The 26,319-nt window shown below is 35.6% G+C and overlaps 1 protein-coding gene across 6 annotated transcripts in view; it reads left to right on the top strand.

Moving 5' to 3' along the window:
- LOC144436074 (uncharacterized) overlaps positions 1 to 26,319 on the top strand; it is a 201,940-nt gene that overhangs the window by 1,972 nt on the left and 173,649 nt on the right. For 2 of the 6 annotated variants that reach the window (XM_078124743.1, XM_078124745.1), the window contains exons 2-6: positions 7,065 to 7,124; positions 7,684 to 7,887; positions 11,619 to 11,786; positions 14,733 to 14,853; positions 17,377 to 17,530. In XM_078124743.1, coding sequence (XP_077980869.1) covers positions 7,065 to 7,124; positions 7,684 to 7,887; positions 11,619 to 11,786; positions 14,733 to 14,853; positions 17,377 to 17,530 — 707 coding nt within the window. The remainder of the gene's footprint in view (positions 1 to 7,064; positions 7,125 to 7,683; positions 7,888 to 11,618; positions 11,787 to 14,732; positions 14,854 to 17,376; positions 17,531 to 26,319) is intronic. The other 4 variants (XM_078124744.1, XM_078124746.1, XM_078124747.1 and 1 more) reach the window with 4 other exon arrangements.

Below are 26,319 nucleotides of genomic sequence, written 5' to 3'. Positions count from 1 at the left end.
ATCAATCTGGTTCTGGTCAGGGTAAACTTTCTAAAGTGGTGCGATGACGCGAATTGTTTTCTTCTAATTTTTAATTTTTTTTTTTTGCAAATTAGTAAATACACATTTTTTTTTGACACTTTACACTCTGTTCTATCATATTTATCTCTTGAAAAACTTCCTTTTTCTTCGAAGCAGTTTAGGCTTTGTATTTAAGCAGTCTTGGCATGTAGGGTAGATTTCAGCTGCTTGTTCTCCTGATATCAGGAATAAATAAGGAACGGGAAAGCAAAAATTATAGGGAAAAAAAGGATCGACGCGAGGATAGGACGTGTGCACTGACCAGAACCAGATATATATATTTTTTGGCCTTATCATTTTATGTCAAATGTACTGAAATTACCTGCACACTCTTCACTGGGGTTTACCACTATACTATTCTACACAACATAGCAAATGTAGGAGTTTGTAACCAGACTACACCCCCATGCATAGTGTACATACATAGTTTACCAACCTAATACATGCTACATGTTATATGTCAGTGTCAATATACTGTTGTATAGATACCAAGGGTCACAGCAATGCTGACCAAGTCTTTGCTATCAGGAGACAATACACCTAGAAACATACATAGCAACGGTAAACAAGAAACTGAGGTCTGTGTTGCATTCAACAGTACTAGCATACCTGTTGTTCACTGTTCAAAAGACTTAAATAGAATTCTGGTTATGGTAAATTTTCAGTTATAATTGCAGTAGTTTCAAATTTCCAAGTAATGTTGTGCTTCACCTTTGCAGATTTGACCATTAATAAATTGGTCATTGGAAAATCCATCTCAAATAATAAATAATCAAATGAGATGGCACCAAATTTTACAACCAAATTCTCAGTCCAATATAACCTTTCTATAATATAGGTCAAATAAAGTAAGTCAAACACGCCAAAATTATACAGCAAAGACCCAGCAAGATTTCAGAGATTGACACTTTTATTTAAGCAAACCAAACTTGTATTGATTGTACAAAATCTGAAACTGCTATAACTGAAAATTTACTACAAACAAAATATACTATTCAAGTCTTTCAGTGCATAACAGGTATGCTAGTACTGTTGATGTGGGAAATAGAGTTTTTTGTCAAGTCAAACAAACCCTTATATAGTTTTGTACCTTCCATAAGGTGACCATTAGCTAACTGTAATTTACCGCCATTTGACTGTTTGTGTGTTTACCCCCATGTTTACAACATACATTGTATCTCTGGCATGCAACAACATGCAAATCTGAATGTTGTCTCAAGATACAAAACTTCATAATTTATTGACCAATTTGATATTTGACCTTGAATATATGGAGTCCAATGGCAAATGTCAAGATAGCTGACCTTTAGGGTATAGACATTTAAATGGAGTCTTTGTTAACATAGAAAGAAACTTTTTGGTCATTTCACCTTCCATAAGGTGACCATTCTATGACATACATGTGCAAATTCATTGTTGTTGTGATACGATCCAATATGGCCACCTGGCAGCCATTTTGTTTGCGATTTTTCTATGTCCAAAGCCATAACTCAGACATGCTTGAACAGATCACATTCAAAGTTGGTATTAGGACAGTGTTCTATGACATACATGTGCATATCCATTTTCATCGTGATATGATCCCCCATACCCGACCAATCCTTTATTGTTGTAGGCATGTTCCATGTCCAACAAGCACACACAACATATCTAAGTCTGTTTGATTTAGGTTCACAAGTGTTGTTGCGTGATCAGAGTAGTGATAATTCCTTAAAACCCAATCATAGCGGGGACTATGTCATTCTCAATGACTTGTTTATCAATGTTTTACAAATTGTTTATGGAAGGAGTTTTAGCAAAGGCCCAGCTAGCCAAATATCAAACAAATACCCTCTTCGTGTTCAAAAATTTCGATGCCTGGTCGTAAATTTTTTTATTTGTTCGGCTGCAGTGATCATCATTTTCCTGGTTCGCCTAAAATCGTCAAGAGCATAGCTATAGGAAGCCATAATTACATGTATTTCACTCAAACTTTCTAACAATCTTCCACTATGTATTGAGCTGCCCTGAATATACTTGCATGATTATTACAAGGCCCGTGGAGTCGTGATGGGTGAATGTGGAGTCATGATGGGTAGATCGTTAGCGTGACTGGCTTGGAATCTTCAGGTTGCAGGTTTGAGCCCTGTCGCTGCCTGCTGTTTGTTTCTGAGTGGCTAAAGTCCTTGGGCAAGATTTGAACCACAATTATGCCTCAGTCAACCCAACTGTATAATTGGGGATCTGGTAGAATGTAGTTTGCAATGTGAAGGCTTTAATCCTATGTGCTGAAATGGCTGCAATGGATCGTATGCTACCCGGGGAGTTTAGGGAGATTAAAGGGCCATTCTAATCCAAGCCAGGGGTAATACTTGTAAAGCGCTTTGTGCACGGTGTGGGAAAGCGCTATAGATATAAGAACCCAACATTATTATTATTATTATTATTATTATTTTAGTAATGTCTTGTTATCAATTTGTTTGAGTCAAAGTGATCTGGAAGGTGATATGCAAATTAGGTGGAAAAATCAGCAGATTGTTGTGAAATTTTGTTAGTGTCACTAGTAATGTAGTCTTGTTGATTTGTTGAAGTCAAATTGACTTTTGAGAAAAAAATTATAAGTTGAAAATGTACTGGAAACACTGGTCAGAGCCCAAGTGCAAGCCATATAGTTTTATTGATGTCATGAAATCATGAAATCATTTATTGGGTAATTCCCATTTAGGTCTCATTGGCACCATGGGATTTTCTAGAGAAAATCTTCTTGTCAATGGCACCAAGATTAACATGTTTGAGATTTCTTGAACACACTTGTTAGCATAACTCAACGATATTCATTCATGCTAGATTCAAATCATACATACTCATGATGCTATAGCCCTGATAGAATGTCTTGTCCGTCTGTCTGTCTGTCTGTCTGTCTGTCTGTCTGCCTATCTGCCTATCTATGACAGTGTGAGGGACTTAAAGTCACAAACAACAGGCAAGACTATTTTGATATTTGGTAGGGATGTTGATTTCAGTCTCTAGTTAGGGTATTTTTGAAGACAAAATATACATATCTGCCTAGCAACAAGAACACGCCCATAGCAACAGCCAAATGGTGTTCCATATTGCATAAGTAACAACAGGAATGGGTAGGTAAATGAGTAAATATTAAAAAGTATGCAAGTTTGTCTAGCAACAAGACCACACCCTTAGCAACAGTCAAATGTCTATAATTTACATCTAGATAACAGCTTTGTTGGACAAGTAAGTGAATAAACATTTAAACAAGTTTGCAATATGCGTAGCAAGAAGACCATGCCTGTAGTAAACAATCAAATAACAGCTCATGTTGCATGGTAACAAATATGGATTGGCTTGTTGATAACATTTTTTTCCCCCTTACCATAGGTGTTTTATTTTGGGTCAGATTTCTGTCATTTAGCCAGATAGGGGTGTACAGATATGTTTTGTTTTATTGATCTCATTAAATCATTAAAAATTCATGAGGTACTTTATTATATAGATGTAATAACAAAGTGTAACAAGTGCATGTTACTTGTTAGTGGCACTAGAATTATCCCTCCCTAGGTTGCTTGGAAACAGTGTCAAAGTTGTAGCACTAATTAAACCCATGGTTCATGGTAAAGTATGTGTGTGTGTCTGTCTTGTGGATGGTGCAAGTGATTTTAGTTTGAACTTTACTTCTCAAACTACTGGGGATGAAATTGGTAATGATTCTAAAAGTGTTACTGTTAGTCTATAAATTGTGAGTGTGCCATACTTACATAAGTGGCCCTAGTAACCATGACCACACCCTTAGCAACAGTCAAATGATAGGGCTTATTGCAAATATAGCAAGGAAGGTTAGGTAATTGAATAAATATATATTTTTTTAAATATGCAAATGTCCTTAGCAACAAGACCACACTCATAGCAACAGGTAAATGATGATGTCTAATGCCAATATACATTTTTTTGCAACACCAGTGAAGGAAAGGCATATTATATATATTATATAGCATACTATATGTAATATATACATTACATGTAATTGTATATTAGCTGTTTTGTATATCCAACAATAGCCTAGAATCCAGTTGTCGCCTTTCTCCACCCCACCCATCATTTTGTTAATGGTTGTGTATTTAAACCTGAAATTTTAATACACTTTTCCTCAGCAACATTCAACCACACTTATATATCTCTACATCCATCATGAAATCTCTCTAGTCCAACCCTCTTCATGATATCTCTCCAGTCCAACCCTCTTCCTATGATATCTCTCCAGTCCAACCCTCTTCATGATATCTCTCTAGTCCAACCCTCTTCCTATGATATCTCTCTAGTCCAACCCTCTTCATGATATCTCACTAGTCCAACCCTCTTCATGATATCTCTCTAGTCCAACCCTCTTCCTATGATATCTCTCCAGTCCAACCCTCTTCCTATGATATCTCTCTAGTCCAACCCTCTTCCTATGATATCTCTCTAGTCCAACCCTCTTCCTATGATATCTCTCTAGTCCAACCCTCTTCATGATATCTCTCTAGTCCAACCCTCTTCATGATATCTCTCTAGTCCAACCCTCTTCCTATGATATCTCTCTAGTCCAACCCTCTTCATGATATCTCTCCAGTCCAACCCTCTTCCTATGATATCTCTCCAGTCCAACCCTCTTCATGATATCTCTCCAGTCCAACCCTCTTCCTATGATATCTCTCCAGTCCAACCCTCTTCCTATGATATCTCTCTAGTCCAACCCTCTTCCTATGATATCTCTCCAGTCCAACCCTCTTCATGATATCTCTCTAGTCCAACCCTCTTCCTATGATATCTCTCTAGTCCAACCCTCTTCATGATATCTCTCTAGTCCAACCCTCTTCATGATATCTCTCTAGTCCAACCCTCTTCCTATGATATCTCTCCAGTCCAACCCTCTTCCTATGATATCTCTCTAGTCCAACCCTCTTCCTATGATATCTCTCTAGTCCAACCCTCTTCCTATGATATCTCTCTAGTCCAACCCTCTTCATGATATCTCTCTAGTCCAACCCTCTTCATGATATCTCTCTAGTCCAACCCTCTTCCTATGATATCTCTCTAGTCCAACCCTCTTCATGATATCTCTCCAGTCCAACCCTCTTCCTATGATATCTCTCCAGTCCAACCCTCTTCATGATATCTCTCCAGTCCAACCCTCTTCCTATGATATCTCTCCAGTCCAACCCTCTTCCTATGATATCTCTCTAGTCCAACCCTCTTCCTATGATATCTCTCTAGTCCAACCCTCTTCCTATGATATCTCTCTAGTCCAACCCTCTTCATGATATCTCTCCAGTCCAACCCTCTTCATGAATCTCTCTAGTCCAACCCTCTTCATGATATTTCTCTAGTCCAACCCTCTTCATGATATCTCTCTAGTCCAACCCTCTTCATGATATCTCTCTAGTCCAACCCTCTTCATGATATCTCTCTAGTCCAACCCTCTTCATGATATCTCTCTAGTCCAACCCTCTTCATGATATCTCTCTAGTCCAACCCTCTTCATGATATCTCTCTAGTCCAACCCTCTTCATGATATCTCTCTAGTCCAACCCTCTTCATGATATTTCTCTAGTCCAACCCTCTTCATGATATCTCTCTAGTCCAACCCTCTTCATGATATCTCTCTAGTCCAACCCTCTTCATGATATTTCTCTAGTCCAACCCTCTTCATGATATCTCTCTAGTCCAACCCTCTTCATGATATCTCTCTAGTCCAACCCTCTTCATGATATCTCTCTAGTCCAACCCTCTTCATGATATTTCTCTAGTCCAACCCTCTTCATGATATTTCTCTAGTCCAACCCTCTTCATGATATCTCTCTAGTCCAACCCTCTTCATGAATCTCTCCAGTCCAACCCTCTTCATGATATTTCTCTAGTCCAACCCTCTTCATGATATCTCTCTAGTCCAACCCTCTTCATGATATCTCTCTAGTCCAACCCTCTTCCTATGATATCTCTCCAGTCCAACCCTCTTCATGATATCTCTCCAGTCCAACCCTCTTCATGATATCTCTCTAGTCCAACCCTCTTCCTATGATATCTCTCTAGTCCAACCCTCTTCATGATATCTCTCTAGTCCAACCCTCTTCATGAATCTCTCCAGTCCAACCCTCTTCATGATATTTCTCTAGTCCAACCCTCTTCATGATATCTCTCTAGTCCAACCCTCTTCATGATATCTCTCTAGTCCAACCCTCTTCCTATGATATCTCTCCAGTCCAACCCTCTTCATGAATCTCTCCAGTCCAACCCTCTTCATGATATCTCTCTAGTCCAACCCTCTTCATGATATCTCTCCAGTCCAACCCTCTTCATGAATCTCTCTAGTCCAACCCTCTTCCTATGATATCTCTCCAGTCCAACCCTCTTCATGATATCTCTCTAGTCCAACCCTCTTCCTATGATATCTCTCCAGTCCAACCCTCTTCATGGAATCTCTCCAGTCCAACCCTCTTCGTGATATCTCTCCAGTCCAACCCTCTTCATGATATCTCTCTAGTCCAACCCTCTTCATGGAATCTCTCCAGTCCAACCCTCTTCATGGAATCTCTCCAGTCCTTGGTTCTATCATGTGGCAATACAATTGATCTCAGAATGGGAAGAAAAATTAAACACAAATTAGAATTTGCATCGGCTTTCTGGCCAATTAAGCTTCAAAATTTGTGCCAACTTCATATACACTTCGGAAATAGAAAAAAGTGATTTGTTACCCATAGACCCTCCAAACCAATGTGGAAGGTCTGTGTGTCACCGCAGCTCATAACAGAATGGTTACATATTAATAAAGATGCCATGAGATCTCTGAAAAATTTAAACTTTTGTATTTGTTGTAGTCAGATTATATTATTTGAATGGAATCATTTAATTTGATATTCACATTATTGTATTCATTGGAAAGGATGTGACTAATGGTATCACAGTAATGCATGTCTAATAATTGCATGTACCTCAATGTCTGCTAATACTATGTGGTGGTATTTTCTGTCTAGAAAACAACTGATCACATTAGAACCTCACATCCATCTACATGTAGGAGCACAAATGAACAGGTAGGCTTTGTAGATGGTAGAATAGATCCAAAAGTGATATCTAGTGTGTTGGTAAACTTTTTCAGGTCATATTATCATAAAAGTATACACCAAATTGTGATACATTTCCCATCCCTTTATGTTATTAATTTTGTACAAATGAAGGACCAGGTGTAATAAAACCTGCGTGTGTATCAAAGATAATCAGGGTTGATGGAAAATTGATTTTAAAAATATTTTTAAAATCAATGTGATTTCAGAAACATTGAAATGATTGATATTGTACTGAAATGGATTCATACCACTTTTATGATTGTGTTACCTATGAATTATATGCATGGTTGCATTACCTATCTGTCGATTAAACTGAAACATAAGTTGTTTTATTGGAAACACAAGGAATATGCCAGTAATATACATTGTCAAGTTATGTATGTGGAAAGTAAACTACATATAAAGTGCACTAAGACTTAACTTAATGTATATTGAAGAAGTGAATTGAATGTTAAAATACTACATATAGTTAAAAGTTACGCAGTTAGCATATGGTAAGATTTATTTGGGTATTTCATCATCAAAGGTCAGCGAACTGAAAAAAATGAAAGCTTGGCAAACAAAACAGAGAAACTTGCTTGATACCAGAGAAAAGGTGCTACTGCAAGAACTGAAGGCAAAAGAGAAGGAGGAATGGAGACATGCCAGCCAGGTCAGAAAACTACTCCATGGCAAAGACAATCCTAAACAACAAAGTCCGACAAAGGATCTATGGGAACTAAATGCTGAGGTAGAGTTGATGTTGCATTACTTGTTGCATAGTGTTTGTAGTCAGTTGTTGGTATACAGGAACCTTTAATAGCATAGAACTGACAGTAGAGATCAGAGATTCCAGAATGATTCTATGAATATTGTGCAGTGTTTTATTAAATGCATAAATGGATTGAAGAGCTTTTAAAGCAGGTCATTTACTTTCTATGTTGGAATGCCATGTGAAATACTTTTCAGACAGGATAAATTATCATTTCCATATGCAATTGTATTTGTTCTGTTCAATTGAGGAAGGGTCTACAAAATCATTATTTGTTTCCATTAGTTGCCATGGTAATGAAGTTGTTATGATCAATGGCATAGAGTACTGGTGTCTTGATTGATGGCAGGGTGTATGCAGTACTAGACTAAGTGTATGTATATGGTTGTGTTCAGTATCAGACTACTAGGAGATTTACGTCCAGGATTCAAATTTCTATGTTTAAACAAACAGCAGGGTAGAGTACCGGGATAGTTTCAATAAGGTACCGGGGTAGTTTCAATAGGGTACCGGGATAGTTTCAATAAGGTACCGGGGTAGTTTCAATAGGGTACCGGGATAGTTTCAATAGGGTACCGGGATAGTTTCAATAAGGTACCGGGGTAGTTTCAATAAGGTACCGGGGTAGTTTCAATAGGGTAACCGAGGTTGTTTCAATAGGGTACCGGGGTAGTTTCAATAAGGTACCGGGGTAGTTTCAATAGGGTACCGGGGTAGTTTCAATAGGGTACCCGGGTAGTTTCAATAGGGTATCAGGGTAGTTTCAAAAGGGGTACCGGGGTAGTTTCAATAGGGTACCAGGGTAGTTTCAATAGGGTACCGGGATAGTTTCAATAGGGTACCGGGATAGTTTCAATAGGGTACCGGGATAGTTTCAATAGGGTACCGGGGTAGTTTCAATAGGGTACCGGGATAGTTTCAATAGGGTACCGGGATAGTTTCAATAGGGTACCGGGATAGTTTCAATAGGATACCGGGGTTGTTTCAATAGGGTACCGGGGTAGTTTCAATAGGGTACCGGGGTAGTTTCAATAGGGTACCGGGGTAGTTTCAATAGGGTACCGGGGTAGTTTCAATAGGGTACCGGGGTTGTTTCAATAGGGTACCAGGGTAGTTTCAATAGGGTACCGGGATAGTTTCAATAGGGTACCGGGATAGTTTCAATAGGGTACCGGGGTAGTTTCAATAGGGTACCGGGGTAGTTTCAATAGGGTACCGGGGTTGTTTCAATAGGGTACCGGGATAGTTTCAATAGGGTACCGGGGTAGTTTCAATAGGGTACCGGGATAGTTTCAATAGGGTACTGGGATAGTTTCAATAGAGTACGGGGTAGTTTCAATAGGGTACCGGGATAGTTTCAATAGGGTACCGGGGTTGTTTGAATAGGGTACCGGGGTAGTTTCAATAGGGTACCGGGGTAGTTTCAATAGGGTACCAGGGTAGTTTCAATAGGGTACCAGGGTAGTTTCAATAGGGTACCGGGATAGTTTGAATAGGGTACCGGGGTAGTTTCAATAGGGTACCGGGGTTGTTTCAATAGGGTACCAGGGTTGTTTCAATAGGGTACCGAGGTAGTTTCAATAGGGTACTGGGGTAGTTTCAATAGGGTAAGGCTGCTTTCACAAAAACTTGTTGGGGGGGGGGGGGGGGGTCGGGAGATTTTTTGTAAAACCCTAATTTTTTTTCAAGTACCCCTCCTGCCATATTCCAAAATTTTTCAAGTACCCCCCCCCTACCCGAATAAATTTTCAAGTACCCACCCAAATAAATTTTTTTTGGAATACTCTTCCTGTGCGTTAACATTCCATACCAAGTACAAAACTGTACATAATACACTTAATACCAACTTTGTCCATTATATATATAATCAATTTGTATATTGTGTGTATATATATACACAAACACCAGTTAAAACAAAATGTTATGTTAACCAGTGCATTGCCTTTCCAAAAAACAACATATGCTTGTAAATGAATTACACTTTGAAAAACTCTTGTAAAATGATCAGCAGACCAACTGAGTCTTTGTTTTCTGTTCAATATTGTATTAGTACATTATACTAGTAGTGTTACAGTTGAATGTCATTTTAGTTGTATTTGCAAATATTGTGATGCACATGTTATGTGTTACATGTTAAAGAGAGTTTTATACTGTATTGTTCCAGTTCAGTTTCCTAAATGTGTGCTAAAAGAAATCAAATTGGTCTAAATAACACTGAAAAAACTCTTAATAAAATGCATTGCCATGTATCCTGTTCTTGTTTGATGTAAATTAGTTCAATATAATGTCAAAAGAAAATAAATGTATGACTCAAAAATTATTATTATTATTATTATTATTATTATTATTATTATTATTATTATTATTATTATGTGCTGCTTCAAATATTTATATATTCAGATATGTTTTACAGAGATATGTTTTAAGCATTCCAAAAAAATTCCACAGTTTGTGCAAACACTACTTTATGAAAATGTTTATTGAGACTATATTGGAGTATTTGCTCATATTGTTTCAGTTCACTACCTCATTCCTGCCATATATCTTTAGGGTAACTTGAGAGTTATGTGAAAGTTTATTTATTTATCTTTATATTTACAAGTAATAGTATATTCATGCAAAGTTGAAAAGTATGTGCAAAACACTTATTTTACTTTTTCTCTGGATCTGTTAACTCAGCTTGTGAGATATTGTCTTCTGTTTCACATGTAGCAGACGTTGCCAATATGCTAATTTTAGGAAATATTTAGAATGTGTTATTAAAAGTTTGTGTTGAAAATTATAGTCGTATCTATAGGATGAAAAAATACCTTGCACAGAAGTTTTTGATACTTGTCAAGTATGTTTTAGTGCAGGTGCATCTTTTACATTTTGATGGCAGGCTGAGATGAACCTTTTCCAACTCTTTTTTTTTTTTTTAACTTCCAAGAGCTGCAAATGTAAAATGTTGTCTGTCATATTTGTCTGTCATTTAATACTAGTAAGAATTTACATGAAAAAGTTACATATCATTGTGATAACCACAAACCAAAACACAGTCATGTCACAAAGAATATTGTCAGTACAGTGTTAAGGTAATTTCACACATTAAATGAACCAATTTTTAGTAGATAGTAGTGTACATGAAAGACACTGGTATTTTCAGACAAAAAACAATCTGTACCACTCAATTCGCCCATTTCAATTTATCATTACATTAACAGTTTATTAAAAGAATAAAAGAAAATTAAAATTTGACTGTTTTTGTTTTTCATTTTACTAACTTGTGAGCAACTGTTGTTTGTAGCTGTTTTTGTTGTTGTTGTTGTTGTTGAAAAAGGAAGACCAACATTTTAAAAGCTTATTTTCCCATGTTTGAAAAGTCATGATGTCAATTTATTTTCAGGTACCCCATAACATTTTTTCAGGTTACCCCCCCCTCCCCCCCACACACACACTATCCATATACTTTAAAGCCCCCCCCCAAAAAAAACAACAACAACAACAACAAAAAAAACAAACAAAAAAAAAACAAAAAAACAAAAACAAAAAACAAACAAACAAGTTTTTGTGAAAGCAGTCTAACCGGGGTAGTTTCAATAGGGTACCGGGGTAGTTTCAATAGGGTACCGGGGTAGTTTCAGTATACATGTATAGTGTAGTACAACTGAACTAAAATGCCTAATGAAACCAATTCCAGTTGGAGAATATTGGCTTTTGTGTCATTTCAGTATGACGACTTGCAAGAAAAAGAAGAAAAGCTCAGAACTTACATATCTGCTAGAGAGTATGATGTGATCCGAAGTCCCCACCCCAGACATACATCATATTCATATTCAGATTCAGATTCTAGTGTCAGTCTCCCTCCTATGCAGTCAGATGAAGAGAATGATATACATGTAAGCATTGACATTTCTAGTTGTATATTGAACTAATAATGTGATTCCTCTAACATTATGATTCAGTTCTTTGGCAGTGCACACACAATACTATAACAGTTGAGTTCTCTGTAATCGAGATTTACATGTACACTACTGTTTTGCATTTGCACCTTTGTAGTTAGTTAGTCTTGCTGCCAGACTCATGACTATCGTCCCTAATCTTTTTATGTATGCCGAGCGGCTTAGCCGCGAGAAGAGAGGGACTTGTCCCGAGTCTGGCTGGAAGGGTTTGGAAAAGGAATGTGATGTCGGTCGTCATTATGTGGGTTGGCCAAAGTATGCAAATAACATCTCAACACAGTCCTGCGATCATAACAAAGACACGTGTCATAGCCTACGCAGAGTGGTGGTAATACATGTATTTGTTGTCTGAGTCCTGAAGGCTGTGATGTCAATGGTAACAAAAACACCGGTTAAAGTATATGGTGACCACATAAATGTAGCCGACTATTATCCCCTTCAAGTCGACTGGGAACTGGGCCAAAAGACACCCAGTTCATTAACAAATACTCCACAAACCATGTCTCTATAGGGCTGAGTCTGTAAAGGTTGCCTAAATTCTTTGTTTTGTGGAAGCGACACTGGACTTGCTAGGATGAGCCGACATTTACCATGGTTTTTTAGTGTGTGTGTGTGTGTGTGTGTGTGTGTGTGTGTGTGTGTGTGTGTGTGTAACTATGCCAGTGAGCTGTAATCATCATAAATGATGTGTGGTTTGAAGAAAACCACAAAAGAATTGAAGCCAGTGTGGGAATGAAGTGACATGTATGATTATTATATGTAAATATAAATGGGTAGGTACACTACATGTAGAAAAAATAAAATACATTCAGTTACCCAATAAATTCAATGAAAGAAATTAACTAACCAAAAGGAAAGAAAGCATAAACATATCAAAATGGAGTGATAAAAAACACGACCAAAACATTACCAAATTAGCTCTTGAAATAAACTCAATAACATAGATACACACAAAATTATGAAAAATTATTACACACTGGTGTCACAAGATGTAAATGATTACTTTTTTTAAAAACACCTTTTTTTTTCTAACCATTCTATAGCTTGTTCTGTATTTGTGGAGATGTCAGACCATATATGTATTGCACAACCAAATGTATTAATTTAGCAGCCACCAAGGCAAGCAAGAATTTAATTTTCTCAAAATATAAAAATATTTTACACCAACAGCTTCTATACATTATATAACATGTGAACTTATTTTTTCACTAGTTTAAGTAGTTACCAGACTTTGCATGAATGGGATAATTACTATATTGTTTTAGTTTTATTTGTGCAACAACTGGGTAATAATTGAAGGACCTGATTATATGTATGAATTAAAAAGGTAAATCATATTGTTCGGTCTCTTCAGAAATACCCCAAATTATCTGTGCCCTTGAACTCAATGCATGGAAATTCATGGCTTGAACAAGCGAGAAAATTCAAAGTGGCCATAAAAAAGTTGTATTTATTTGCTATTTCAAATTAATAAATCAACTATGTTTTTTCTATTTAAAAAAAGACTAAAACAATAATATAATACAAAGTCCATGTTTGTAACTAATTAATTTGTAAAAGGTTTAATACATGATTAATACATGTAAAGAGTTTATTTAATCAACAGATTAAACTAACGAAAAGGTGCCTATACCGGTTATGGATAGAACTTGGCTCAGAGTCATATGCTAAAAACATCAACACTGGGCAAGTTAAAATGTTGAAAACATTGTGAAATTTTATTTTAAAATTAACGGACAATGATTTCACTGCGTTGCGCAACTATCACAAGGTTGATGATGTTTACAAATAATTCAAAGTAGTTCCAACCATATTACTATAGTCTGACGTCAAAGTATAGTAATATGAAATGTATGTACAAGTATTTGTACAGTTTGACCATTATAATATCTTTTCACTTTGACATTTCCTGCCACTTCAATGTATCATTGTGTGCCCCAACGGACACTGTCAGGTAGGAACTTATATGTTGGATTCCGTCTTTGAATTTGTCCGTCGGTGTGTATGTTCACCCTCATACCTCTGGCATGCAACAACTGATTTCAACCAAACCTGGCATAAAGGTAACACACTATGTGACACATATGCACGTCCCATTGTTTTGCGATTGAATCAAATATTGAAACAAATAAAGTGTGAAATTTCACAATATGCATTATAGCTTTTTATTTATAATGTGTAGTGACTCCATTCAAGTCGCTGCAACTGTATTATCAAATATGAGCTTTCTTTAAAGCCCTTGATCTTTGACCTTGAGTCTTCAAGGTCAAATAGCCATATTTGTGTTACCTTCATAGCTTTTTAAATCGGAACATTTCAAGTGATCATGATGATATTATAATCATGACTTGGGCTTGTTTATGTGAGGCATATGTATGTGCATGTCACTTAATTTTGCAACCTTGACCTGTATAGTAAAATGGCAGCCATATTTATGATAATAAAGCAAATTTTGTCTGTTATCGCCAAAAGTTTGATACATATGGACTCCATTCAAGTGCCTACCTCATATTATGTGATGAGCGTTGTAATGAGACATCAACCTTGACCTTGACAAACATTTTCAAGGTGAAATGACCAAATATTTTCTTTCTACATTAACTCAAGAAGTTGAATACATAAAGACTCTTTTTTTAAATGTCTATACCTAAAGATAAGCTTTCTTTTTATATCTTGACCTTTGACTTGGATCTCCATAGGTCAAATAGCAAATTGGTGAATAAATTATGAAGTTTTGTATCTAGGGAAACCATTTAAATTTGGACAATAACATTGCCATATAACACACTAGTTGGGGAGTATGTGTTCGAATGAAGGCTTGTCTTTTGAAGTGTTATCTTCCAATCTAAATGTGTTTTTCTTATGTTTGGCTTTGTTCACCAGGAACCAAGTCCAAGATGGCAGAGAGAACACCAAGCCCACCTACGTAGCCTGGCAGAACAACATGGCCGTCAACTGAAAGACCTTCAGGGCAGAAACAGAGATCTAGAGATACAAAAAGAAGGTGAGTTGTTAGTGGAAAAGGGAGACTTTATTTACTTTATATGAGATGAGACAGAATAAAGTGATTTTAGTACATGTAGTGGATGGGGTGGGGGTGGGGGTGGGGGGTGGGGGTTCTTACTGTATTCTTTAATGTTTACCATAGCAATTATAAGAATAATAATTAAATAATATTATATAATAATAATAAATTTCATAATAATCAAGTTTATTAGCGCCGCTGCTTAACCCTTTCACCACCACTGGCCTCATGGGATTGTTTGTTCTCCACCAGCCCCCTCACTAACATAATGTGAGAGTGAGTGTGGTGTAATCAAACTGATGTAAAAATACTTAGAGTTGCTTATTTTTTAAAAATTAGGTATTATTTGAATGGAAAATAAATTTTCTACATCATAGTAGCAAATACATACATTCAAATATCACACACAGAACCGAAATATGGATTAATGTAATAAAATATTAATAAAACAAACATAGGTTGTTTATTTATTGACATATCACAAATAAACAAAATATTTATATTACAAACAAAATTCAAAATACCAACATTTATGTTCCTACAAAACTTCTGTATACTGGTTAAATGGTCAAAATCAGCGAAAATTTGTCAGAAAATGTTATTTTTAATCGTAATAGATTTGAACGAAAATAATTAACGGCTCACAAATCCGATTACGACGCAATAGTCGGCCCCGCACCGGCAATCAAAGGGACAATATATCTGAAGTCATCACCCCAATACCTTCTGAAAAATCAGTTTGTGTAATTATATATCATTATTTGACAGAACAACGAAAAATTATCACCAAATTTACCCTCAAAATCAGTAAAAAATGCCCCCAAGTTGGTAGTATACAGTAGAGTGTAGCTTAATCAGATTTGTCAATTTCAAGTCAGTACATGTTCTTTTTTGTTTTCTGTAATTTTTGTTTGGAATATTTTAAATTTATGCTCATTTTTACTGACACCATATTAGAAATCAGCCCACTAGACTGAAGTAAACAGAATTTTTCAAAATGCTTAAAGAACTATCCAGTATAAATAAAGATTATTACTCTAGGTACTGTGTGTGAATTTACCATTCACTGTATCATATGCTCTGAGCAGGGTCATGAGGCAACAATTCTGGTGAAATCCGAAAATGATAATGATATACAGGTAATAATAATAATAATAATAATAATAATAATATGATTTATTTCCCAATATTTAAACATACAATATAAAAGGAAATAATACAATTACATGATAATGGGAAAGAGGAGATTGGAAGTAGTTATTAAGTAACTAATCAAGTCCATCCCCTTAAATACATACAGTGTACAAACAAAATACAATAGTCTGGGCTTATGTTCAAAAAACATACGGCTACAACATACAATATATACATGGAAGAAGAATAACTAACTATTAACTAATTATTGTTTACAAGAAAAACTAGACACATGCAAATATTTTTTGTATTCTCGTTTGAATTTGGACCTGTATTGAACATTTCTTATATCAAGTGGTATACTAATAAAGGTATAGTAATAAAGGCCCAAGTTAGCTATAGAACATGAAATGGTGACAAGATGGTATGAATTTATCTAGGTGAAGCATAGATTGTCTGCCGATTTGATTCACCCATGGTGACTAGACAGCTGTGTGATTGTCTATAATTTATCAAAATTTAGGAAAGTACTCGAACCTGACGATCATTGAAATAAAAACTAAGGTCGGAAAATCAAATATGAATTGCACAGGCGTTCTAATATCTACTAAAAATAACCAAAGTGTAAAATAAGAAATTAATTCATAACTATTTGGAAAATATTTGACAATTTCACAGTAAAACAACACTGGCCACGTTATCGCTAGCAAAAACCTCCGAGGTGAATTTAACCCTTGACCTAGTTTCATAAGGACATCGAAGGAAGCATGAGGTCAATGTGACATCTCATGATGCATGATGCAAAAACATGACATTTACATGTCAGAGAGTATAACTAAATGTTGTCTACTAAACTTCAGTGGAAAAGCAATTCTGTTGATCAGACATCTTAGAAAACTGAACAGAGGAAGCAAAATATGACAATGACAGACAAGCTAGATGTACCCATACCGGAAGCACACCAACTGGGCGATGATTGTGATCGTGTAATAGCTAACCTTATGCTGTTGAAAATAGCAGATGTATGTGTTTTTTTATCATCAATGTATGTGCTAAGTTATGCGCAATTTGCAAAATTACTTCTCATGCAAGATATCACTTAATTACAAAAAATTTGTTATTTATGTAAATTACTAACTTATCTTCATTGGATGCTTTTGAAAATCTAATCAGTTCTTATGATTAGCATATGGAAGATGAGTAGCAAGATTTATTGGAATCATGGTTACTGTAGTTTTTAAGATATCGTGTCCACAGACAGACACAGATGTGGGCACGGACACACAAACAGACAAAAGCATAACATAACCTTTCAGGGAGGTAAAAATTTAGCCATTCACTGCATCTGTTCTTGACTTGTCATTGCAGAGATCCGAAGACGACTCGCAGAATTAGGCAGGCAAGATTTGAAAAGTAGTGATTCTGGTATTGAGAGGATGATTGCTGCTCTCAAAGATCAAGAAAAGAGAAACCAACGAACTCTTGATACTATGCGTAAACAGCTCCTTGCATTGCAATACAAGTAAGAAATACAGTCTTGTGACATGCATTCTGATTGGTTACTCTATGATATTGTGTTTGATTGGTGTATTGTTGGCACAACTGAACACTGCAGTAGTTCAGTCTTGCTATAAGTGTGGCAAAGTGTGGCAAAGTGTGTGTGTGTGTGTGTGTGTGTGTGTGTGTGTGTGTGTGTGTGTGTGTGCGAGTGTCGTTTACATACACACTGTGTGCATTACAGTAAATGAGTTAAAGTCAAAAACTGCCTGACCAATTGCCTTGGTGTTTGGTATGAACATTATTTAGACTGTAGATGGAAAATGTTGAAATAAAAACGATAGCAACAGAGATGTGTGATATGGGTCGAAAAATGTGATTTGGGGTAAAAAAACTTAAGTCCAAAACTACTGCACATATTGACATGAAATTTGGTTTGCATATTCTTTTGCATGTGTAGATTGAGGTTTGTTCATGGCATGGCAATCCCATGAGTGATATGCAAATTATGCCTCAATTATGCCTAATGTACCTTAACTAAAGTGCATACAATGATATCGTCTTTCCTTAAAATTGTTAGTGTGCTGTCACTAGCTGCTACATCCATGCTGTAATTATAATTTATTTCATATGAACATAAATTAATAATTATAATTTATTTCATATTATGAACTGATAATAATTATAATTTATTTTATATTATGAACAGATAATTTAATAATTATATTTTCTTTCATATTATGAACAGATAATTTAATAATTATAATTTCAATTAACAATAAGGCCATCACACTGTAGATAGCTGTGTAATTGTCACATCATGCTTTAAATTGTAACAAGTAATGAATTGACAAATTTGAATTCTAATTCAAGATTTCTTTCTCTATGGTTTCTATAGCAACTACTCATAGTTATTCTATTACATTGTGGAGTAATCCTTTGAGTATTTGCATTGGAAAATGTATAAGTGAAAGGGTACAAATCTCTGAAAGGTGAATATTTTTGTGAATAGAAAAAACAAGTTTTTGATGGTAACTGTAGAAATCCCATGTAACAAAACAAACTTAGGACATACAGTATATAACATTTAAACCCAACATTTATCTTGAACCATATCTTCCCATTTTGAAAAGTTCTCAACTTCGACAAAGTTTAGTGCTCCTAACATAAGGGAAGACATCGAAATCAAGTGCACCAAATTACGTGTCGTCACGAGTAGCGACAAGTAGCTCCTGTGTACTCCGTGAAACAGGAGATAATGAGGTGTTCAAGTTCATGAATAACTGACAATAGATAATTAGTTCACCTTTCTTTGTTTCCCTTAACGATGTCGTCTTTGAGCGTAGATACGCATTGTTTTGGTCGCCAACACACAATAGATAGCGATTCACATCTTCCGTGTTTCCAATGATGATATCATTCTGTATCATAGTTGGTCGTAGTTTTCAATCGTCACCGAAAACAACGCAATCCAGCCAGTAATGTGCTGATGAAACTAGTTCTGTACTTTTCTTATGAGTACAAGTGTTCACATGTTCATGGTCGATATTCACCAAATACATTTCAATATGCAAGAAATCCAAGTTTCAATACTAAATAAATCTTTTACAAGCGTACTGGTAGAAATGTCGATTCGAAGTTTGTGACTGATGCATATCATGGACGTAATATTGTAAGATTATCGTAACTTTGTAGCAAGTATTGCCAACCATGGTTTAATGTTTTTACAAACTTACTCATCGATTCAGAGTTTGTGATTGACGCATGGACGTGATATTGTAACAGTCCTGGGTGAAGTAAAATTATCGTAACGAGTATCGTAGCGAGTATCACCAACCATGATTTTTTTTTACAACTAGACAAAAGAGAATCAAATACACAATAAATGTAACTTCAATATTTATAGTCTTGTGGAAATTCCATACATTCTGAGTGTTTGATTGTTGCATGGAGGAGGTACGAGGTATCGTGTAATGGGAAAAGGCGGTATCTAAAACCGGCAAATGATACCGTAGTCCCAATCAATATCGAAGTACTGGGGTTCCATTCCATTCCCTACGTGTGTGGTCACACACAGCGTAACAAGACATGTTGCGCAATAGTGCCCTTCAGTTCAGATTTTTTTATTACTATTATTATTCTTTTATTCTTTCAAAAAACAAAAATATTTTGAGGCGATACAACTGCACCATCGCAGCATCACAGTAGGGTTTCAGTGAGCATGTTTATTTCTCTTCTTCTTTATTTTATTTTGAAAAAGTTTAACGCTACATTTAGGCCGACATGTGAGCATCATAGCCATAAAAGTTCAAATGCTGAGCATTGGAGGTACTTGTATCTGTGAATATATCATTTGTGTAAAAGTTGCTATTGATGTCTACGATTTAGGTACTTGTTCTCTGGTTTTAATTTTACGATATTTCCATCTTGAAGTGAGACTGAATGTGAATGTACTCGGAAAAGTATTTCATAGCAGATGACTGATGTGTGAAGTGAAATTGATAACATATATTGTGTCATTTCACCAGTGCCGTACGTGTTTGGAAGTTGAGTATTGCGTGAATCATTTTTTACTTTTCTACCAGTGAATGTCTACACCACACTAATTCCTCTGAAGATTTTGTAAATTAACTCAACCATTGCTCAGTTCAAATAAATAAAAGTAAAGACAATGTGAGATTTGATACATACTGATATTGTTACATGTACAGTAACAGACATGCACACAGGGCACAGATCACATACGGAAGTGCAAATTGGCCGCCATAACAACGAAAGGCCTAGCATGGGAAGTATTTCGGAAGGCACAATTTGCCTGCTGTCTCGTTGTGGTATTAGTGGGTTGTCCATCATTTCCAATACTCGTACCTGGCTTACTAGCCGGAGAAAAGAAATTAGTTATTTGCCGTTTACTCATACTAAAACCGGCAGTGGTTCTCCGCTGTGTAGGCTATCTGCTGTACTATGTCGACATGTCAAACTATCATGATTTGAGAAGAGACGTTGAATGTCAGGGGCAAACGTGGGAGTAGCAAATGAAATTTAAAAACCATAAAATGGCAAAATTATGTCGAAATCAAAGGCTTGCCGACAGTCATGTACAAGAAGAATGATCCTATCAAATTTGTGTCACTGCTCATGTGAACGGTCATCCATTGCTATCTAATGGAAGTGTCAATCAAAATTATTGTCAACAACGTTGTCTATCTGTATGCTTTGATACATTTGGAGCCAGAGTACATCAGTCCAGACTATGTCAATCAGGATATTTAGTCTACAAACAATGCGACGTATATATTACTTGCAAGTGTGACCTTCAAAATGTGTTTGTAAAATATTATCGGCAACTTCTTAGGCTGGTTACTTTATGAATAGTGTATCAAGAAAATGCATGCATACATCTATTTTTTATACTGTGATACGGTGACCTAGGATATTTCCATACACATCTCAAACACTTTGTTGTTCTTATACCCATGACACAACAAGCAGTGACCCCTTCAGAAAGTATAATATTATGTACTTGAAATTTGTCGGGCAATTTGTGTAAACATTGTAACATGAATATGGAAATGAGTTTCTGCTGTGTCGACATGCGGCCACATCAGTTACAAAATAAACATGTGTCTCGGTACTTGTCAATTGAACTCTCAATATTGCTCACTAATTAGCTGGCAACATCGTTAAATTGCTGTCCGGGAAATTAGTAAAAAAACAATATTTTTGCACAAATTACAGCTTTTTTTAATAAATCGAAAAGAAACCTTTTGAATTAATTGTTACATTACTCTACGCATAAAAACTTGTGACTCCGATTGGTAATTCGAAGACAATAGGTGTTAATGGTACATTACTATCTTTGGCTTATGAATATGCGCATATCTCTTGGCATATTTCATGTGGGGTTGAAAGGTGTGACATTGAAAAGAAGATCACAACCGATTTGGATATTCCCCACACCTTCTAACCTTCATTGGAGTAAATGATGGAGGAAGGACATGTTTACTGTTCAGAAGCTATTAGAATGAATGAATGAATGACAACTTTGACAAAAAGTACGCTGAAAATGATCTGCATGCACTCTTTTGTTTTGAGAATTTTTTTTATAATTGAGACTACGCGTAAATGATCGTAGTTTGGACCCTTGAATGATGGACAATAGGTGTTTACTTTCTATTGTCTACAATGTAAAGTTCATGAATATTCACCGTAGTATATCAGAGCAACTAGGAGCTACTCATTACGGCCCGTAATTACAGTGCACTTGATTTTGATGTCTTCCTTAAGTGAATGATTGAAATCGGTAAATATGCCTGTAGAAGGCAGAAGATGCTGTGTATGTGACTTCATTGAAGTGGAGTCTGAAGTTCATTTTTAGCACAACTGAACTGAGGTTCAGTAGTGCTATAGGAATCGCCCGGCATCTGTGTGTGTGTGTGTGTGTGTGTGTGTGTGTGTGTGTAAACAACTTAAAGTAAAAAACCGCTGAACCGATTGCCATGATATTTGATGGGTCCATTACCTTGGGTGTCTAGTTGGGAAATTGTTCAAATCAAAATGATCTTACCACCGGTTTGTGATTTAGATCAAAACATGTGATTTTTGGTCAAATAACTTAAACTCAAAAATTACTGGGCAGATTGGGCTGAAATTTGGGTGAAACATTCATCAGGATGTTTTTACTAATATTGTTCATCATATGATGGTTCCATCAGTGATTTGCAAATTAGGGCTAAAAAATGTGTCTTTTTTGGTCAAAAATCTATAATTCCAAAACCACTGAGCAGATTGGGCTGAAATTTAATGGGAATGCATTTAGGGATGTATGGACGAAGAATTGTTAAGCATAGAATGATTCCATGAGTGATATGCAAATTAGGTGTAAAAATGTTCATTTTTGGTCAAAAAGTAGTCTGAAACTTGGTGAGATGTTTCTGAAAGTGTTATTCAGTAGATTTTCTTCAAAACATGTTGACAAAATTGGCCCTAGCAACCAGGACCATGCCCTTAGCAACAGCCAGAACTTAAAAACTACCTGGCAGATTGGGCTGAAATTTGGGTGAAACATTCTTGAGGGTGTTTATACTAAGAATTGTTCGTAACATGATGAAACCATCAGTGATATGCAAATTAGGGCTAAAAATGTGTCTTTTTGGTCAAAAGTCTTTAATTTCAAAACTTCTGAGCAGATTGGACTGAAATTTGATGGGGATGCATCAGGATGTATAGATGAAGAAATATTAAGCACATAATGATCATCAGTGATATGGAATTTAGGTGTAAAAATGTGAATTTTGGTCAAAACTTATATCTCACAAAGTACTAAGTGAATGAGTCTGAAACTTGTGAGATGTTTCTAGAAGTGTTATTCTATATGATTTTTTTCCCTCAAAAATCTTCAACTCTGAAATTACCCAGTAGATTGAGCTTAACTTTGTTGAGAATGTGTAGATTTGTCCTCATTAATAGCTGACATAGTGAGAACAGTATATTGTTAATTAGCTATAATGTTTACTTTACTATTTCCTCTGGTGGTAAAGTGTGTAGTATGGCCAGTTTGGTTTATGACTGGATTGTGTAATATGTTGTAAGACAGCTGTTTCATCACCTACCCATATAAACTGAATGTAGCTTGTGTTTGAAATATTACAATAAGACAACCAAGAAGTTAAACTTGTTACATTGGTATGATTTAGTTCCAAATTGATATAAAAAATATAAAGAAGTACAAAACTTTGTAGACACACCACTTTAAAGTTTGATTAGGATGTTGCTATATTTGTCTTGTACACTTCCAACATAGGATGGCTGGATTATGATGATGGAAATTAGGTATGAAAATTTTGTTTTGGTTGCAACTTTAAATCTTCAAAAAATTATACATCTATCATTGTCCTGAACACGAGGTTGTGCGACAACGCAATATTTGCGCTATTTTTTTATCAATTGCCCTATGTGCAGACGACAAGAACAGAGTTTATAAAATGTATGCAAATATGACCAGCAACGAGAGTATGTCAAATACACCTAGCAACAAGACTATGCCCATAGCAACAAATGAATGGTGGTACCTATTGCAAGGATAACAACAGTAATCAACAGACAAGTGAATAAACATTCATAAAATGTATGCAAATATGACTAGCAATGAGAGTATGTCATGGCAACAGTCAAATGATAGCATATATATGGTAAAGTGCCAAGTGATATTAAACCAATTTAATTTCCTCGTGTAACAGATTTGACACCATCCCCACTAACTATCATGAGGGATGCTGATATAGCATATGTTACAAGCCTCCTAAAAATAAAAGTAATTTTTTTTTTCATTTTTCAGTTGCATTGTTTCATTTCGTTTCATTTCATTTCGTTGACTACCATAAGTCTTGTTTCGTTTCGTTTTGTTTCGCAGAATACCATAAGCCCTATTTCATTTGTTTTGTTTTGTTTCATTTCGTTTCGCTGAGTACCAATTTGGGATGAGATTCTTGACTTGCTGTTCCCCACTCCCTTGATTTTTGACTTAAGGTTTTAGCATGCATTATCTTGGTTATTTTCATGAAAATCTGGATTTCAGTAGTGGCAGGGTATATAGACGTTTTTGTTAACTTCATTGTTTAAGTTTATGAGCTCGAATTTGGCATGCAAGTGTACTTTTTAGAACCTCATAGAAGACGCCATTAATTATAACAATAACCTTTGACACCATCATGTGCTTTTTATACGTTAGTAAGATACACTCTCCTATCAAGTCCAATCAATTAGTATTTAAAGCAACTAAAATAAACCCAATAAAATGTTGTGTATATCTTTAAAAAGATGTATATTTTATATTGGTCCTTCTCTGGTGTCTTTTTCTGTACAAATGTTGACACCGATTTGCTGACCGATTACAGGTCAGGTCAGGACAGACCTGCCTTGACTGTTGTATGATCAACCTAAGGCAATTTTGCAGAGAGAATGAAATTAAAACAAACTAAAACGATACAAATTTAGAGGGAAGTTTAGAGCTAAAATGTGGGCTTTGTATTTCACAAATGTAACATGGCATTTAATACATACCCTTCAACAACTTCGAATGCATAAGAAACAATTATGTATAGACGTGCCATGCACTGTGGGGGATGTAGAAGTAGTCAATTGCAAGTTGTTATGTTGTTGATCATCATTTAGAAAATAAACATTTGCAGTCATTAAAATCATCAAGTCCATGTGTAATGTTTCATTAGTAGCCTGCTTTTACTGCACTGTGACAGAATAGCAATGGGTATCAGTGATCAGGGTGATTGGGCAAAGGATCCTGCTGTGTTTATTGTGTCTCTGTTATTGGTAGTCGAGAGTTGAAATACATGCCTAGCTCTGTGTCAAGAATGTAATGGTCCATGAGTGAAACACCAAGCCTTTGTAATTGCTTCTTTTGTATTAGAAGTTGTCTGAGGGTGTGTATTAAATGTCATTTTACAGGAGTGAAACACCAATGTATCATTTATTGTCTGAAATTTTATAAAGTTGGGAGGAAAACTGAAAATATTGAACTGGCGAATATTCAGTCCTGTAGTCGTCGGTGAAATCATAGCATTTTTCAATAGGTTTACAACGTGCGTGGAGATTACAATACAAACAAGTGAAATACTGTTTCAATTTCGTCAAATATGAATATATCATTCTGGAATTTCACACACTAATGCACAGATGAATAAAGAAAAATAGTATCCTTTAAGAATTTCGATTCAGAAGTTTAAGAAGTATTACATTGACCTTGAACCGTCTCCTTTTTACTGTGTTCTTTTCCGATTTCTTCCGATTTGGTGGTGGGGGGTGCCGTGAAATGACTCCTGAACAACTGTAATATGTCAATAAAATTCCCTCTACTGCAGGAGGGGGATGCCTTGTACAACCGACATTCGTAATGATTGCCAACATTATTGTAATCAACTGAAATTTGTAATATAATTACCGATATTTGTAATAAACTGACATTTGTAATATGTTTGTGAACGACATTTTCAATAAAAATTGCCGATATTTGTAATAATTTTCAAAAGAAAATGTATTATAAACCTGCCAAAATTTGTAATTAAAAAAAGAGTTGAGGCGGTTCTTTTCTTCAGAGAAATGGAGTTAGTCATCCTAAACTTGGAAGGGTGATAAGGGTCATTACAGATTTCCTAGAATCGATTTACAAGAAGTATAATCCGTGACGTTAAGTGCCGGATTAATTGTCATTCTTAGTCCACTGGCCCTTTGAGTCATCATCAATCAATCAATCAATTGATCGATCGATCGATCAATCAATCAATCAATCAATCAATCAATCAATCAATCAATCAATCAATCAATCAATCAATCAATCAATCAATCAATCAATCAATCAATCAATCAATCAATGATAACAATACCTCTCCTGATCACAATTTGAATTAATATGGTACATATATCAACCATAATAATATGCACCTGTCCTATGATGTTTGTTGATACAACATTTACCATTACTAAGTAATTTGAATAATTAAGGATATTCAGTCATTAAGCTCTATCATACACTCCTCAAATTCTGTATAATTTGGCACATACACTAACCCTAAGAAAGTGCACTTTTCTAAAAAAAAAAAAAAAAAAAAGAAAAGAAAAGAAAGGGTGTTAGCATAGTTTTACTAGTTTTAATGAGTAATTTGCATAATTAGCGATTTACTGTAATTAGGCTTTATAATAAGAATGTGAAATGCAAATTTCATATAATTTAGTACATATGTCAACCATAATAATGCGCACATAAGGTTTCTTCATGTAGCTTTTATATTTAATGAATAA

This window comes from Glandiceps talaboti, chromosome 6, assembly GCF_964340395.1.
Source record: "Glandiceps talaboti chromosome 6, keGlaTala1.1, whole genome shotgun sequence".
In the NCBI taxonomy this organism is placed as follows: Eukaryota; Metazoa; Hemichordata; class Enteropneusta; family Spengelidae; genus Glandiceps; species Glandiceps talaboti.
This window is presented reverse-complemented; position numbering and strand designations above follow the sequence as displayed.